The sequence below is a fragment of the Leuciscus leuciscus genome (genome assembly GCF_965113295.1).
Source record: "Leuciscus leuciscus genome assembly, chromosome: 1".
In the NCBI taxonomy this organism is placed as follows: Eukaryota; Metazoa; Chordata; class Actinopteri; order Cypriniformes; family Leuciscidae; genus Leuciscus; species Leuciscus leuciscus.
This window is the reverse complement of record NC_138725.1, coordinates 11,217,385-11,234,599: the sequence shown is the minus strand read 5'-3', so window position 1 is coordinate 11,234,599 and position 17,215 is coordinate 11,217,385. Positions and strand designations below refer to the sequence as shown.

The 17,215-nt window shown below is 43.2% G+C and overlaps 2 protein-coding genes and 1 long non-coding RNA gene across 11 annotated transcripts in view; 1 reads left to right on the top strand and 2 right to left on the bottom strand.

Annotated features, from left to right (window-relative positions):
• LOC309499294 (serine/threonine-protein kinase Nek1-like) overlaps window positions 1–17,215 on the top strand; it is a 128,794-nt gene that overhangs the window by 31,022 nt on the left and 80,557 nt on the right. The gene's annotated exons all lie outside the window — the stretch shown is intronic.
• LOC309498270 (uncharacterized protein) overlaps window positions 1–17,215 on the bottom strand; it is a 174,192-nt gene that overhangs the window by 137,329 nt on the left and 19,648 nt on the right. For 5 of the 8 annotated variants that reach the window (XM_082168866.1, XM_082168868.1, XM_082168867.1 and 2 more), the window contains exon 6: window positions 15,206–15,550. The exons of 1 other annotated variant lie outside the window; for it this stretch is intronic. In XM_082168866.1, coding sequence (XP_082024992.1) covers window positions 15,206–15,550 — 345 coding nt within the window. The remainder of the gene's footprint in view (window positions 1–15,205; window positions 15,551–17,215) is intronic. 2 more of the 8 variants (XM_082168871.1, XM_082168870.1) reach the window with 1 other exon arrangement.
• LOC309503361 lies at window positions 3,024–5,093 on the bottom strand. 2 transcript variants are annotated; one of them, XR_014207622.1, is made up of 3 exons: window positions 4,282–5,093; window positions 3,693–4,132; window positions 3,024–3,473 (listed from the first exon to the last, which is right to left on the bottom strand). It is a non-coding gene; the product is annotated as an uncharacterized lncRNA (long non-coding RNA). The 2 variants fall into 2 exon arrangements; XR_014207621.1 differs by having other exon boundaries at window positions 3,024–4,132.

Sequence of the window (17,215 nt, the reverse complement as noted above, 5' to 3'; positions counted from 1 at the left end):
TTCAGGATGATGTCAAGCTAGACATGACTCTAAATTTTCGAATTGACAATTTTGAGTACGTTATTTTTGTCACTTCCACGAAATCTAAGTGTTTTGGTTGTGGTAAATCTGGACATTTAATTTGCAATTGTCCTGACAAAGGGAAGCAAACGTGGTGAATGAGAGTACTGAAGGTGGTGGTGTTGCGGATGCTGTTGCCGACATATTTGAGGAGGTATTGCCAGGGCCAAGCTCGGCTGTGACGGTGACGGCTACGAGTGTTCCCGATAAGAGTGTTGTTGCGTCGACTTCACTGCACTGTGAAAACTCGGGCACGATACGCACCAAAACACTTTCGGCAGAGGCTAGTGTCAAAGATTTACTGAGCGTGGCACAGTTTTCTGAGGATAAAGGAGATGGGCATAATGAAAGTGCTTTAGAGAATAGTTCAGTGATATTGCAAGAAGCATGTGCGACGGATTGTGTGGAGGAAGAGCTTTTTTCAAAATGCCTCATAAAAGGAAGATCATTAAAAATATATTTGATGCCAAAATAAGTAAAATGAGTGAAGTGCAAGACGATATGGATCAGGATACAGAAAGTGATGGTGGGTCTTCTGACTCTAGTATGACACTTTATCAGGGGGAGTTCATTGGTCGGGATTATGGACTTGATGATATTAAGCTATTCCTTAGATCAACAAAAAATAAGAGGTGTGCACGTGCAGGAATATTTTCCTCATGTCAAACAGTTCGCTGAAAAAGCAAGAAGCTTAATGGCAGAGAGTTTCTTTACTAACAAAGAAGTCTATCGACTTAAGAAAATTGTGAGGAATCTCAATACTGTTTTAAACAATGATGTCTGTTAAAGTAGAATGGTTGATCTTTTTTGGCTATTTGGGTGTTTTTTCTTTTCTTTTTTCTTTTTTATGAGTGAAGTTCATGTAGCTACTTTGAATGTTAGCTACAATATATGAAGTAATTAAACAGAAAGGTATTGATGTTGTTTTGTTACAAGAAACTCATAGCGACTTGAAAAATGCTGCTGACTGGGCAAGGGAGTTTGATGGCATCCCTGTGTTAAGTCATAACACTTCAATAAGTGGGGGAGTTGTCATTTTATTCACAAGGAATTTTAGTCCTATCTCTTATGATGTTGATGAAATAGTAAAAGATAGGCTTTTAAAAGTTAGAGCTGTTGTCGAAAGTAATGTGTTTATTTTTATTTGTGTATATGTTCCAACTGCACCAGTTGAAATAAAAATTTTTTTTAGACATACTGTGTTCAACTCTACAAAACGGTTGCCCTGAAGACTTCTTGTTCCTAGGTGGTGATTTCAATTGTACTGAGCATAAGAGCATTGTACTGAGCATAATCTAGATCGAAATCACATTGAGCCTCATTTGGCTTTGCGTAAACGTTTTATTCATATTATTAAAAAGTATGATTTATGTGATGTTTGGAGATCTTTAAATGGTAATGAGAGACAGTACACTTGGGTTCACACACGTGATAATGTTATGTCATTAGCTAGGCTGGACAGATTTGATAGTTTTAATCACCACCTTAGTATTTTCAATAAATGTTATACAACACCAGTAAGTGTATCAGATCACACTATGGTGCACTGTAAGCTTATTTTAAGCTCAATAAAACAAAAAAGCACATACTGGCATTTTAATACTAATTTGTTAAATGATAATTTTTTTAAGGAATCATTTAAGTATTTCTGGGAAGCTCACAGAACAAAGAAGTCTTCTTTTTATTCATTGCAACAGGGATGTTGGCAAGATAAAAATAAGACAATTTACTCAACAGTATACTCACAACGTTACTAAGGAGTTGACTCATTCTTTAGAGTTTTTGGAAAGAGAGATAATTGAATCTCAAAATTTGGCTCAATCTACTGGCGAGATTCATTATTTAGAAGCCTGCTCAAAGAAGAAAGCTCAGTTAGCTGATCTACTGGGGCATAAAGTACAGGGGGCTCTGGTCCGTTCACGCTTTCAAAGCATTGATCAGATGGATGCACCATCCCAATACTTTTTCAATCTGGAAAAAAAGAATGGTCAGAAACGGTTTATTCATGGATTGCGCTCCGAAGATGGAGTGTTATTGTTGGATCCTGCTGGTATTCGGGGAAGGGCAATACAGTTTTATCGAAATCTGTATAGGAGTAAGCTCAAGTCAGAGTGTTGTGTAGACCAGTGGTTCCCAAACCTGTCCTGCGGCACCCCAGCACTGCACATTTTCTGGGTCTCCCTAATCAAACACACCTGATTCAACTCATCAGCTCATTAACCCATGTGATAATGAGCTGATGAGTTGAATCAGGTGTGTTTGATTAGGGAGACAAAGAAAACGTGCAGTGTTGGGGTGCCGGCAGGACAGGTTTGGGAACCACTGGTGTAGACAACGTTTTCCTTGACAGCCTACCAAAGGTGTCAGAGGAGGCTAATAATGACCTTAAAGGAGGGCTGACCCTGGAAGAGCTCTGTAAGACCCTGCAAAGCATGGAGTCTGGGAGGGTGTGACGACCTCTGCTGTTGATTATGGGAATTGCTGTTGGTACCTGAGCTCACTAATCACCTCAATTGACAGTCAACTGGAAGCACCTGTGTTTGTGCCTTAGAGAGATCACCAATTCACCGGAGAGAGCATTCTTTGGTTTTGGACTTTGTTGTTGGACTTGGGTTGCTTTGTATTTTGTTACCTTTTCATTTTCATTTGCATTTACATTTTTACTTCAACACTACATTACATTTCAACCCTGCATCTTGCTTTACACACTGACCTTACTGATGAATACAGAAACACTGTTATTTTCTTTAATTGATTTTCATTTTATTATTTAGTGTTGCCTTATTTTGTAATTAAATAAATATTATTTTTGAGCCTATAATTTGGTTTTTGTGTGTCCCTGTTTTTGTTGCTTCCCTTGAGCCAAGTGTCACAGGTCGGGGTGGGCCGAGCCGGACTGCACCCACCCCTGGACACCGGGTACCACCTCGAGGAACGTGTCAAGGACCAGACAGACAAGGGAATAAAGGAATAACAGGTTTCTTTATTAAGTTAAGAGCAGTAATTTGAAAGATCCTAATTAAAATCTTCTTCTTGTCACCAGAGGGAATTCGATGGCCCCCTGGACCGTAGAGGGGAGAACGATCGGGGCGGCCCTGCAACTCGTTGGAGAGGGATCAGAGGGAAACTCACACCGTCTAGGTAGGTCACTGGGTAAGTACTCTTTACAGGACTCAAGAGGAAGTCGTGGTTATACGGACCCCATTCGGACTGGAACCTTGGACAACAGGAAGACACTTCGATTCGAGGCACGTGCCGCAGCTATTCCTTTCCCTTCTCAACAGGGGCAGCGGCTTGCAACGTAGGCATGGAGGGCTTCTCTCTTTCTGAACAGGGCGGAGGCCTTCACTGGGGCATGTGGGGACCACCAGGCGGACGAACACTTGGAGCGAAACGCTCCCTTCGGTTGTGTACTGCAACAATACAACAGGGTTCAACGGTTCAACGGTATACAAGCACTCGACAGTGATACCTTCTCTCTTTCTGAACAGGGCAGAGGCCTTCAATAGGGCATGTGGAGACCACCAGGCAGGGAGGACACTTTGAGCGAGACACTCCACTTCGGCTGTGCACTGTAACCAGGTAGCAGGGTTTAACTATTCAACAGCATATGAAACATTCAGTTGAAATACCTTCTCTCTTTCTGACCAGGGCAAGGGCTTTCGATGGGGCGTGTGAAGACCACCAGACGGGGAAGACACTTAGAACGAGACACTCCACTTCAGCGGTACACTGTATCAATGTAACAGGGTTCAACTGCTCAACCGCATATGAAACATTCAGTCAAATACCTTCTCTCTTTCTGAACAGGACAGCAGCTTTCAATAGGAGCGTGTGGAGACCACCAAACGAAGAGGATGCTTTAAGCGAGACACTCCGCTTCAGCTGTCCACTGTAACAATGCAACAGGGTTTAACCATTCAACAGTAGATGAACATTCAGCTGCAATACCTTCTCTCGTTCTGAACAGGGCAGCGGCTTTCGTGAGGGGCGTGTGGAGACCACCAGGCGGGGAGGATGCTTTAAGCGAGACACTCCACTTCAGTTGCACACTGTAACAATGTAGCAGGATCTAGCAGTTCAACAGCATATAAAACATTCAGCATTAATAGAGCCAGGCTGTCTCAAAGTGGTAAGTTGGGCGTTCGATATATCAAAACCTTCCTTGGAGACAGCGGGTGAAAGACTGTAAGGAAAGAGTGCACAGCAAACTACTATTACCTCTCCACCCGATGAACTTCACTCCATAACACAAACCGTGTGAATCGTCACTTCAGGCACTGCATTCCACTCGCACACCGTGCATTCGGGCCAGCACTCACCCACCGGTCTTCCTCCCACCAGAACAACTCTCGTCTCTCACAAGGGCTCAACTTCTCTCCAGAGACAGCAGAAGACGGTTGCAGCGATCGTCACATTCAGCGAAGGAAGGACAAAAGTTGGAGACAGATCAATAATTCACTCGGTGTACTAGTTCACTCGTGCCACATGCTTTCCAAACTCTCAACACCACTTCAGTGTTAGTGCATATAAACAACGGATCCAATACTCATCACTTTGCGTCTTTCCCACTGCTGACGATATTCCTTGGGTTTTCGCTGACAAATACTTCACTCTCTTCTCTCTACTTCTCAACTTCGATCTTCGCCCGCTTCATAGCCCAGCCTCAATAAAAGAACAACCCGTCGACAAAAACACAGTATCTCACAGGAGGAGAACCCCCAGGCGGGGAGGAGAACCACACCGGCAGTCTGCTTCCTCTCTATTTTTAAAGCCCCATCTCAATACGTGTCCCTCTCACAACACTCTCTGTAATTACTCCACACCTGCTGTCAATCGGGCAATTGGCCTTGCTGCCATGGCAACAGATTCGCAGTGCAATAGAGACGGGTGTCCACTGGAGGTCTCCAAATAACACTATTCACGAGGGTTTTTAATCTCTTTTCTAATTGTTTTTGTCACACCGTGACACAAGGGTTGTAACAAGGGCACCAGGAGTGGATGGCCTCCCGGTTGACTTCTATAAGGCTTTTTGGTTGGAGTTGAGTGTAGATCTGCTGGAGGTACTGAAGGACAGCTTGTCGAAGGGCGGGTTGCCGTTGAGTTGCCGAAGTAGATCTTGTCCCTGGTAGATCTATATTTGACAATATTTCTTTAATTCTGGATATTTTATACATCTCTAAATTGTTAAATTTGGACTGTGGCTTGATATCTTTGGATCAGGAGAAAGCTTTTGACTGAGTAGAACACTCATATTTGAGGAGTGCTTTAACAGCTTTTGGTTTTAGCAAAAACTTTATTGACATGATTAGGGTACCCTATTGTGATGTTGAGAGTATGCTGCAAATAAATGGTGGCTTATGTGCTCCTTTTTAGGTTCTCAGGGGTATCAGACAAGGTTGCGCCTTGTCTGGGATGTTGTATTCCTTGGCTATTGAGCCATTGCTTCAACAGATAAGAGGTCAATTAAGTGGTTTGTTTTTACCAGTTTGTAAATAATAAGATTTGTTTGTCAGCCTATGCCGATGATATTGTAGTGATGATCAACAGACAAGATCTGCTGGAGGTACTGAAGGACAGCTGATGTGAGGTGCATCTGAGGACAGTGATGTGCAGATTTTACTTAATTTAATTGATGAATTTAGACTGTTGTCTTCTGCAAAGGTTAATTGGGAAAAAAAGTGATGCTTTATTGTTTGGAGAATGGACTGATGGTAAACCTTGCCTTCCTACCCCCATTCCCCCAACACATGGGTTGTGTTGTGGGAATGGGGGTATAAAATATTTAGGAGTTTATCTAGGGGATGACAGTGTGTTACAAAAAAATTGGGAGGGGCTGATGGAAAAAGTTAAGGGGCGGGCCCTTGGATAAGTGGAAATGGTTATTACCGAATATGTCCTATAGGGGGCAAACTCTAATTGTCAACAACTTAGTGGCATCTTCACTTTGGCATAGATTGGCATGTGTAGACCCTTCACCACAGTTTTTAGCGGAAGCTGCTCTTGTTAATTTTTTTGGGGACAAACTGCACTGGGTCCCACAGAGTGTTTTATACCTCCCCAAAAATGAAGGTGGGCAAGGTTTGATTCACTTACAAGGTAGAATGGCTGCTTTTCGGTTACAGTTTTGAAAAAGATTACTCGATGGTTTTACTGATTTCAGCTGGCGTGCTGTGAGCTGCACCATTTTGCACACTATTGGGGATTTGGACTGGATAAATCCCTCTTTTTAATGGATCCAACAAAATTGGATTTATCGGAACTGCCTGCTTTCTATCAAAAACTCCACACCTTGAAAAGATTTTTTCGTGTTCACAAGACTGAGAACTGTTTTGCTACTCACTGCTATCTGCCGGGGTTCAGCACCATATTCCTGTTAGTTTCCCGTGGGCTCACCACCTACAGGAGGGACCGTAAGGGGCCGGTGCTTAGAGAATCGGGCGGCAGTCGAAGGCGGGGGCCTCGACAGCCCGATCCCTGGACACGGAAACTAGCTCTAGGGACGTGGAACGTCACCTCGCTGGCGGGGAAGGAGCCCGAGATTGTGCGTGAGGTTGAGAGGTTCCGACTAGCGATAGTTGGGATCACCTCTACGCACAGCTTGGGCTCTGGAACCACACTCCTCGAGAGAGGATGGACTCTTTACCACTCTGGAGTTGCCCATGGTGAGAGGCGGCGGGCTGGTGTGGGTTTGCTTATAGCCCCCCAGCTCAGCTGCCATGTGTTGGAGTTTACCCCGGTGAACGAGAGGGTCGCTTCCCTGCGGCTTCGGGTCGGGGATAGGTCTCTCACTGTCGTTTGTGCCTACGGGCCAAACGGCAGTGCAGAGTACCCGGTCTTCTTGGAGTCTCTGGGAGGGGTGCTGGAAAGTGCTCCGACTGGGGACTCCGTCGTTTTACTGGGGGACTTCAACGCCCACGTGGGCAACGACAGTGACACCTGGAGGGGCGTGATTGGGAGGAACGGCCCCCCTGATCTGAACCCGAGCGGTGTTCAGTTATTGGACTTCTGTGCTAGTTACAGCTTGTCCATAACGAACACCATGTTCAAGCATTAGGGTGTCCATCAGTACACGTGGCATCAGGACACCCTAGGCCGTAGGTCGATGATCGACTTTGTGGTCGTTTCATCTGACCTCCGGCCATATGTCTTGGACACTCGGGTGAAGAGAGGGGCGGAGCTGTCAACTGATCACCACCTGGTGGTGAGTTGGATCCGATGGCGGGGGAGGAAGCTGGACAGACTCGGCAGACCCAAGCGTACTGTAAGGGTCTGCTGGGGACGTTTGGCCGAGTCTCCTGTCAGAGAGATCTTCAACTCCCACCTCCGGCAGAGCTTCGACCGGATCCCGAGGGAGGCTGGAGATATTGAGTCCGAGTGGACCATGTTCTCCACCTCCATTGTCGAAGTGGCCGCTCAGAGCTGTGGCCGTAAGGTCTCCGGTGCCTGTCGAGGCGGCAATCCCCGAACCCGGTGGTGGACACCGGAAGTAAGGGATGCCGTCAAGCTGAAGAAGGAGTCCTATCGGGCCTGGTTGGCTTGTGGGACTCCTGAGGCAGCTGACAGGTACCGGCAGGCCAAGCGGACTGCAGCCCGGGTGGTTGTGGAGGCAAAAACTCGGGCCTGGGAGGAGTTCGGTGAGGCCATGGAGAAGGACTATCGGCTGGCCTCGAAGAGATTCTGGCAAACCGTCCGGCGCCTCAGGAGAGGGAAGCAGTGCTCTACCAACGCTGTTTACAGTAGAGGTGGGGAGCTGTTGACCTCAACTGGGGATGTCGTTGGACGGTGGAAGGTATACTTCGAGGATCTCCTCAATCCCACTGTCACGTCTTCCATTGAGGAAGCAGAGGCTGAGGGTGAAGTCACCGAGGTAGTCAAGAAACTCCTCGGTGGCAAGGCACCGGGGGTGGATGAGATCCGCCCTGAGTACCTCAAGTCTCTGGATGTTGTGGGGCTGTCTTGGCTGACACGCCTCTGCAGCATCGCGTGGCAGTCGGGGACAGTGCCTCTGGGATGGCAGACCGGGGTGGTGGTCCCTCTTTTTAAGAACTACAGGGAGATCACACTTCTCAGCCTCCCTGGGAAAGTCTATGCCAGGGTACTGGAGAGGAGAATCCGGCCGATAGTAGAACCTCGGATTCAGGAGGAACAGTGTGGTTTTCGTCCAGGCCGTGGAACACTGGACCAGCTCTATACCCTCTACAGGGTGCTGGAGGGTTCATGGGAGTTTGCCCAACCAGTCCACCTGTGCTTTGTGGATTTGGAGAAGGCATTCGACTGTGTCCCTCGCGGCGGCCAGTGGAGGGTGCTCCGGGAGTATGGGGTCCGGGGCCCTTTGCTAAGGGCTATCCGGTCCCTGTACGACCGAAGCAGGAGCTTGGTTCATATTGCCAGCAGTAAGTCTGACTTGTTCCCGGTGCGTGTTGGACTCCGGCAGGGCTGCCCTTTGTCGCCGGTTCTGTTCATGATTTTTATGGACAGAATTTCTAGGCGCAGCCAGGGGCCGGAGGGTGTCAGGTTTGGTGACAACACGATTTCATCTCTGCTCTTTGCGGATGATGTTGTCGTGTTGGCCTCATCAAGCCAGGACCTTCAGCATGCACTGGGACGGTTTGCAGCCGAGTGTGAAGAGGCTGGGATGAGAATCAGCACCTCCAAATCCGAGGCCATGGTCCTCAGTCGGAAAAGGGTGGCTCGCTCACTTCAGGTTGGTGGAGAGTTCCTGCCTCAAGTGGAGGAGTTTAAGTATCTAGGGGTTTTGTTCATGAGTGAGGGAAGGATGGAACGGGAGATTGACAGACGGATCGGTGCAGCTTCTGCAGTAATGCGGTTGATGTACCGGTCTGTCGTGGTGAAGAAAGAGCTGAGCCGCAAGGCGAAGCTCTCGATTTACCGGTCAATCTACGTTCCTACTCTCACCTATGGTCATGAGCTTTGGGTCATGACCGAAAGGACAAGATCCCGGATACAGGCGGCCGAAATGAGCTTTCTCCGCAGGGTGGCTGGGCGATCCCTTAGAGATAGGGTGAGAAGCTCTGTCACTCGGGAGGAGCTCAGAGTAGAGCCGCTGCTCCTCCACATCGAGAGGGGTCAGCTGAGGTGGCTTGGGCATCTGTTCCGGATGCCTCCTGGACGCCTTCCCGGGAAGGTGTTCCGGGCGCGTCCCACTGGGAGGAGACCCCGGGGAAGACCTAGGACATGCTGGAGAGACTATGTCTCCCGGCTGGCCAGGGAACGCCTCGGTGTCCCCCCAGAAGAGCTGGAGGAAGTGTCTAGGGAGAGGGAAGTCTGGGGATCTCTGCTTTGACTGCTGCCCCCGCGACCCGGCCCCGGATAAGCGGAAGAAGATGGATGGATGGATGGATGGACCTGTTAGTTTATTAACTCGTTTTTTTTTTTTTTTTTGTCAAACTTAAATCATGTTTTACAGTTGAAGAAGATAACTTGTTAAGAGACTTTTTTACAGGGGTTTGTACTCCTGATGTTGAGGATCCCTTTCCGTGTTTGATTATTCAACCCAATCTTGAAGAGGGTATAGGTTTTTTGCTGAAATCAGGTGAATCTTTGTTTTTAGATTTCTTGTCAAGTGAAGGAAAAAAACTGTAGAGCGCCTGTGTTTTGGTTTTTAATAAGAAAACGTTAGAAAAAAGAACTGAAACACCATGGCGTTCTGTTTTCAAACTGAGAAATGATGTAAAACCTGAATGGAGATCATTATATAAGCCACCATTGTCTAAAAGGTTTGGTGATATACAATGGAGAATTCTCCATGTTGCCATATTGCTGCCAATTCTTTTATTTCGGTGCTGAATCCAGAAGTTAATTCTGCTTGCCATTTCTGTCTTCAAAGGGAGACTGTTTTCCATGCTTTCATGCATTGGTTTAGATTATAACTTTTGTTTATGAGATTAAAATACTTGTTTTGTAGATTTAATGAAACGTTTTGTATTGATACTTTTATTTTGGGTTTTAAGTACTTTCAGAAAGAACGTTTTACCTCTCAATTGTTGAATTTCATTTTAGGGAAAGCAAAAATGGCTATTTATATCAGCAGGAAAAACAGAGTGGAACAAAAGGGTAGCGATGATGTGAACGTGTGTTTTTTAACTTTTATAAAATCTAGAGTTTTGATTGATTTTCGGTTTTATAAAAACCTTTCAACTTTTCAGATCTTTCAACTTTGTGAAGGTGATTTGTTTTTTTCTTTGTAATTGCATTAGGTATTAATATTTTGAAGAAGGACTTGCTGTAACGGGGATCAGCCAATCAGCGGCTTTGTTTCGGGGTCACAGAGAGAACACAGTTTTCGCGACGACAGTTTTTAGTTTCGTTTTGAATTAGTCGTGAGATTGGCCGGGAAACGCATCGTAGATATTTCTGAGGTGAATTGTCGTCTGTGTCGCTATCTGTGCATGTGTGCGTTCAGAGACATGTGAGTACCCTGGTAAATGTTTACGTATGTGTATTTCTGTGCCTTAGGTTGTTAAAAGAGTCTATTCTGAGATACTCTATTGAAATGTATGTTATCATAAAGTTCGCTAGCATCATGCTAATGCCTACTAATATTAGTTTTATATTAATATTGTGCTTATGTGTGTGCTCACCTGGCACTGTTTAGTTATTATTTGAGTGTACTTATGGTTGAGTAGTAGAGAACTATGTTTTTGGGTTGATATGAAGGCTGCTCTTTAATTCAATAAGAAGATAATGTGTGTTACCTGGTATTTTATTTGGTTATTTGATATGCAGCTAAGGGAAAGGTATAATAATTACAATTTATTAGCTTTACTAATTGAATCATGTCAGCACTGTTGTTTAATTGTATGCTGATATTTTCTTTTCTTTTATTGTCTATTGTAGAACCACACATACTGTACATTCATGAAGACATTCATGACTGTCAATAAACCCATTGAAGAGATTTAAAGCATCCAATTGCATTCTTATCGATGCACCACAGTGGTCACTTATCCCCAACTAGCTATTAAGTCATCATAACAAATATCCTTTGTGTAATGTGTTGAATGTATTATATGGTCAGTTTATTGTGAAAAGATACTGTTAAAATTGTAAAAAAAAGTTCTCTCTCTCTCTCTCTCTCTCTCTCTCTCTCTCTCTCTCTCTCTCTCTCTCTCTCTCTCTCTCAGGTACAAGCTGGGTAAGATTATTTGGTGTAACCAATGTATAACCATGTTCTAGATATTTGAATTGATTGTGGAATTGATCTCTGATATCTGAAATATTAAATTGTTACATTTGATTATTCTAACTGATTTTGATATCGTTCATTTAATGGTTAAAAGGAATAGTCAAACATTCACTTACAATTAATGATCCACAGATATTACTAAAACCTTTCATTTATGGAGTCAGATGAATTAACGAGAGAATATATGATTAATGTATTGCATTTAACCAACCAATACTTTGCATGAGTGAGGACAGAACACGTGATAACCTTCCCTGTGTATTGGCGAACCGGCGTTGGACCAATATATCAGGCCTTACACCTCTTCTTTACCCCCTTTAGATCCTAAAGTTACAGTGGTGGGGAAATATTGCTTGTCATCCTCTTCTTCTAATAGATCAATACGTCTTATTAATAAATTAATATGTTTCTATTCCAAATGTCACAGTTTGGAATGCTTTTCTTCCCAATATTGTCTGGAAAAAAGTCTGGCTAACTCCAAATAGATACTTAATTACTAATAAGATAAGAGAAGTTTCCTTTCGATTTATCCATCGTGTATATCCCATTAATACTTTCTTAAAGAAATTCAAGGTAAAATCTACATTTGAGACGCAATGACTGTTTTTGTTCGGTTTCAGCAGCGAAAATAGTTCCAAACCATAGACTGTAAAGTTCCAAACAAAGATCACAGCAGAACCACCACGCATCTCACAACAACACTCAGCCGTGTTTCATTAGCCTACTGAATGATTCAGCGTTTTGAACGAATCGATTGAGTCAAAGATTCAATTACCTATTCATAAACTGCCTCATTCTGAATGAATCAGCCTTTTGAACGAATCGTTTGAATGAATGACTCAATGAATCGCTCATTAAGACGGTCGCCTGCCGCCTCCTACTGGCGGTTTAGTTTCAAAGTATCATTCTTTTCAACATTCCTTATTTGTATATTCAAAAATATTTAAAATAATCTAATTTAATACAGTTATAATTTTTCAATGTAAATTATTTAATTTGATTGGAAACAGCCTAATGTCTTATTATTTTAATTGAATATATTGATCAAATTTAAGAATTTGAAATGAAAGATGGAGCAAACATTTAATAAAATAAAACCTTATAAAAGGTACATAAAATTATTCTGTTTTCAAACAGTGATGTAATGAAACATTGACAATTTAAGTTTGAATGGAGTAAAGCCTCTGTTAAGGCTATTAAGGAAATGTAATTTTGCCAAAAGAAGAACTTTTATTTTAAATAAATGTTCATTTTTAATTTGCCAACTTCAATGTGATATATTATCATGCTTAACACTGAGAATTTGAATAATTGTAATGTGATCAGATGCAGATATCTAATATGGGCGGTTTGTGGGTGGATTATTTATTTTTAACAGTGGATTTGGGTGACTCAAAGTGCACCAGATTAATGAATTTATCTTTAAAATGTACAAAAATTTCAGATGTTGTTTATGCTCAAACAGCAACATTACACACTAACTAAAGTTAGAAAAGTCAAATCATAATCAACCACCTCTTTAACTGAGACAGAAGTGATGAGCAGCTGACACTGAGCATGCGTGAACTACCAAACGTTCAAGTACAGCGGTTCTCGAATCACCAGTACAGAACCGAGAACTGTTTCTTTCTGACACGTTCGACATACTTTCAAAGTTTCAAATGCCGCATCCAGACTGCGCTTCATACAGAGACCCTCTACATGACGCGGATGGACACAGCGAGTGTGCTTCGTGCCTGGGACCTGGCCAAAGGGCTTCCGGCCAAAGGGATTACGGTATAAAAAAAAGGCTTCAATATTCTCAAGAAAAGGATTTTTCCCTTAGCGTATAGCTACGCAATACTCGTTCCCTTACTTTCAGAGAACCGAGGTTACGTTAGTAACCGATTACGTTTGTCGAATCACCAGTACATAACCGAGAACTGTTTCTTTCGTAAACGTTCGATACGGAGAAGCGATGAGCTGGAGATACTGACCATAATTGATAGCACCGTCTCTGAATCAATCTTTCTTTTGGCCAACTGATGCTGTGCTGATACATGAGCACAGGTGAACCGAGGACTTGAATGAGGGGCCGATTTCGGCTAAATGTAAGTTTATTTAATAACAAATAATATCAAATTGATGAAGACCAGTTTATTCACTTTATATCTTTAAGACATGTGAAACATCCGCGTCTGCTCATCACCTGTAGGGTTCATTTGCAAAACGTAAATGTAAGAAACTCATCCTATGATTATGACGATAATTACTATTATTTAACAGAAGTTATGATTACAAATGCCTTTATTTGAATGTATTTTTATCCGCCGGGATGATAGAATTGACGTCTTTTCGTGAGGATGTAAAAGAACTGGGGAACTTTTTTTAACCGGTTCATTGAAACGAACGGTCCAAAAGAACCGGTTTGTGGAAAAGAACCGGGCTTCCCATCACTACGGGGGAGGCAGGGCCTTGTTTAATTTGTGGAGCCCTACGCAACATGCATGGTGAGCATATAGGGCCACTCAGCTCTGCATGATAGCCTACATACACTACTATACATTTATTAACAGTATAATTTCTATACCTTTTACACTTGCACTATTGTCTAGGCATGAATAAGTTGGCAAAATAGTTCAAGTTAAGTGAAAGAGCATTTCTGTCTCGCAACATGTTGTGCACTACCAAGGACTAATTAGGACTATTTACTACTGTGCGAGCATCTGCTGGTGAAATCCCTAAACTACAAATGAACTTCAGACTTTCTGCTAAGGTCAGAAGCACAATCATTCCTTCCACAAATTGGTATTTATTTTTGATATTATTTGCTAAAATCTTCTCTTTCATTGAGTGGGAATTTACTTTTCATAGACACTAACATGTAAAAACCCAGCACCAGTTGATAAAGCATATAAATACATGTTCAGATGTAGTTGGTGCTCATTCAAAATGAATGATTAGGGTTTCAAGCGCATAGCGCTGACATCCTGTTGTAATTGTTACAATTACAAAATGTACAAAATTACAAAAAGGTTCAGCATTCTCTCCTAAATGTGATTGAGCAGACCAAACCGTAAGTCGTAGAGACTTTAAACTTTGAGGGATGGTAGTTCGCACACTGCCTATAACGTCACCAAGGCCCGCCCCGATCAGCCTGACAGGGGCGCTTCAGCCGTCAAAATGACCAAATGACTCATAACTCCTAAACAGCTGGGCATGTCTTATATTATTGGAATCCACCTTATTGGAAGGCGGACAAAATGCATGCCTCGGATAATGATTTTCAGGTATTTTGGATTTTTGGAACTAGTTTTGGCCCGATTGGAACCAAACCAGTATAGCAAGATTCTCTGGAGTAGTTAATAAAATTCGGTTTACTATCCCTAAGGGCCTCCAAAACATTCAAAGTGGAGGAGCCACTTTTACTAAAAGGGCTTTAACTCATGAATGGAATGAGATATTTTCACCAAACTCAGCACACCTATGTAAGAGATCATTTTGTGGTCACGTTGAAAAGGACGTGTCGACTGTCCACTTGGTGGCACTGTAACATAGAAAAAAAAAACATAAAAATGGCTGTCACTATGCAACAGTCAGTCAGATTGACTTGAAAACTGGCATGTGATGTCTTTGTCCTTAAGGTTCCTTAATTGTCTACAAAGACATTTGCATATCTAAAAAAAAACATATCCGCCATCAGCCAATGAAGTTTGAGTAGCTATCAGACTGCTTACAGGCTTGCTTAATAAAACATAATACCTTTTTACAAGTATGCTTAATGGCCTTAAAGCGCTTAAACCTCGATAATTGCTACTCGCAACTATATTTTGATGAAAATGCATCAATGTTATCAAAGTTCTGGAAACTCAAATTTTATATTGTAAATATACTGCTTAATCAAAATCATATATTGATCAGGGCTACTACAGCAGCGGTTTTCGTTTTTACACTTACCCAGTATCAACTCTCTTTTGACTGAAAACACAAAATCCTTGTCATTGTAAACTTCACATCTGTAAACCCCTTCATCTTCAGCTCTCACTTTTTTCAGACGGAGGGAGAAGTTTCTGTGTTGAATCTGATCAGTAAAGAAATGAGCTCTATCCTGATAATCCTTGTGCTGTTTCTCTGCTCGACTCTCACCATGTCGATACAGATGAACCCGAGTCTCTGAGTCTGTTTCCGAGTCTGTTCTTCTCCATTCCACTTTCAGACCCTCCATTAATAAAGGTTCATTAACATAACAGGGCAGAATCACTGAAGATCCCAGAGGAACGACATCACCATCCATAAAGAAGCCTATAAAGGAATAGAAACATGTTTTTAATGTGGAAAACGTATTTGTAATGAAGACTATATTATGTTCTGGTGGAGAATGAGCAGTCACAAGACGTCCGGTCAGAGACGTATATCTCTTTAATGGTAATTTGCAGCCACATTCAAACAGTAGTGTTTTGGTATATGAACGCACTCTGTAGAATCGATCTAACAAGCAGCATAACTCCATCAAACTTCTTCTGTGTATGTGCAATAGACCACGCCCCGATAGCTAGACTGTTCCGTTAATGCACGTCTTCTATATCTTAACTTAATATGTATTTAGCCACAAGGGGGCATTAGTGTCTCTTTTATAACTATAATACAGATTGGAGAGCCTTTTTAACAGCCGCCCCCACCTTTCCTCTGTAAATGTGTATCCTGGAAAAGGCAATCTCAGTTTGGGCATAGTTCTAAGGAGTAATCAGTCTGGCAGATTAGGGAGGCTGATCAGACGGGAAATTGGGCGAAGGTAGGTTTTGTTCTTTACTTCAACCTCAGCCACCCTGACTCTACCATCTTCTCCAGGGAGAACTTTCGTAACTTTTCCAACTGGCCACAGAGCCCGTGGGAGCTGTTGGTCAACAATCATTACAATAGTTCCAGGTGTTAAGTTTCCTGAATCTCTTTGCCATTTTTGGCGTGACTGAAGTCATGGCAGGTAATTGCGGATAAAATGTTTCCAGAAATGATCTGCCATAATCTGACTATGCCTCCAGCGTCTTCTACTCAAAATCTCTGATTGTGGATACACCACTTGAGGTAGGGATGAGTCCAGCCGCCCCATAAGCAGCATATTAGGAGTGATTGGGTCTAAGTCCGCTACATCAGACGAAGTATAACCGAGGGGTTTAGAGTTGAGAATGCCCTCAATCTCAACAAGTACAGTTCGTAGAACTTCCTCGGTTACAATCTGATCCCCTATAGTAGCACAAAGGGCAGTTTTAAGGGATCGGATTTCCCTTTCCCAACAGCCTCCAAAGTGTGGAGCACCAGGGGGATTGAACTGGAATCTAATCTGTTGGCTGGCTAGCTGCTCTTTTAATATTGGGTGAAGTGCTGCAAAGGCTTCTTGTAACTCTCGATCACCTCCCCGAAAATTCGTCCCCTGATCTGAGATGATTTCAAATGGCTTCCCCCTACGGGAGATAAATCGTCTCAAGGCCATTAAGAATGAGTCAGTGTCGATGTTGCTGAGGATGTCTAAATACACTGCTCGGGTTGTCAGACACTTAAATATGAGCCCCCATCGTTTCTCATTTCTGCGTCCAATTTTAACAAGGTAGGGTCCAAAACAATCTACCCCTGTTGAGTAGTAGGCTGGTTGCAATAAACGCAGTCTTGATGGGGGGAGGTCAGCCATCTTCTGCATGACTGGCTTACCTCTCCATGTTTTACAGCCTAAACAAGCTCTTTGATGTTGACGAATAACTTCTCTGCCCTTCAAGATCCAGTATCTGCGTCGCACTTCTGCAAATACACGTTCTGTTCCTGGATGGTGCAGTTTTGCATCAAAATCTTGAATGATCAACTTGCTCAGGGGATGTCTAGAGTCAAGAACTATGGGGTGAATTGCAAATTCATCTAGTTGTTCTGTCCTTCTGAGGCGCCCACCAACCCTAAGGAGCTGCGTAGTACTATCATATT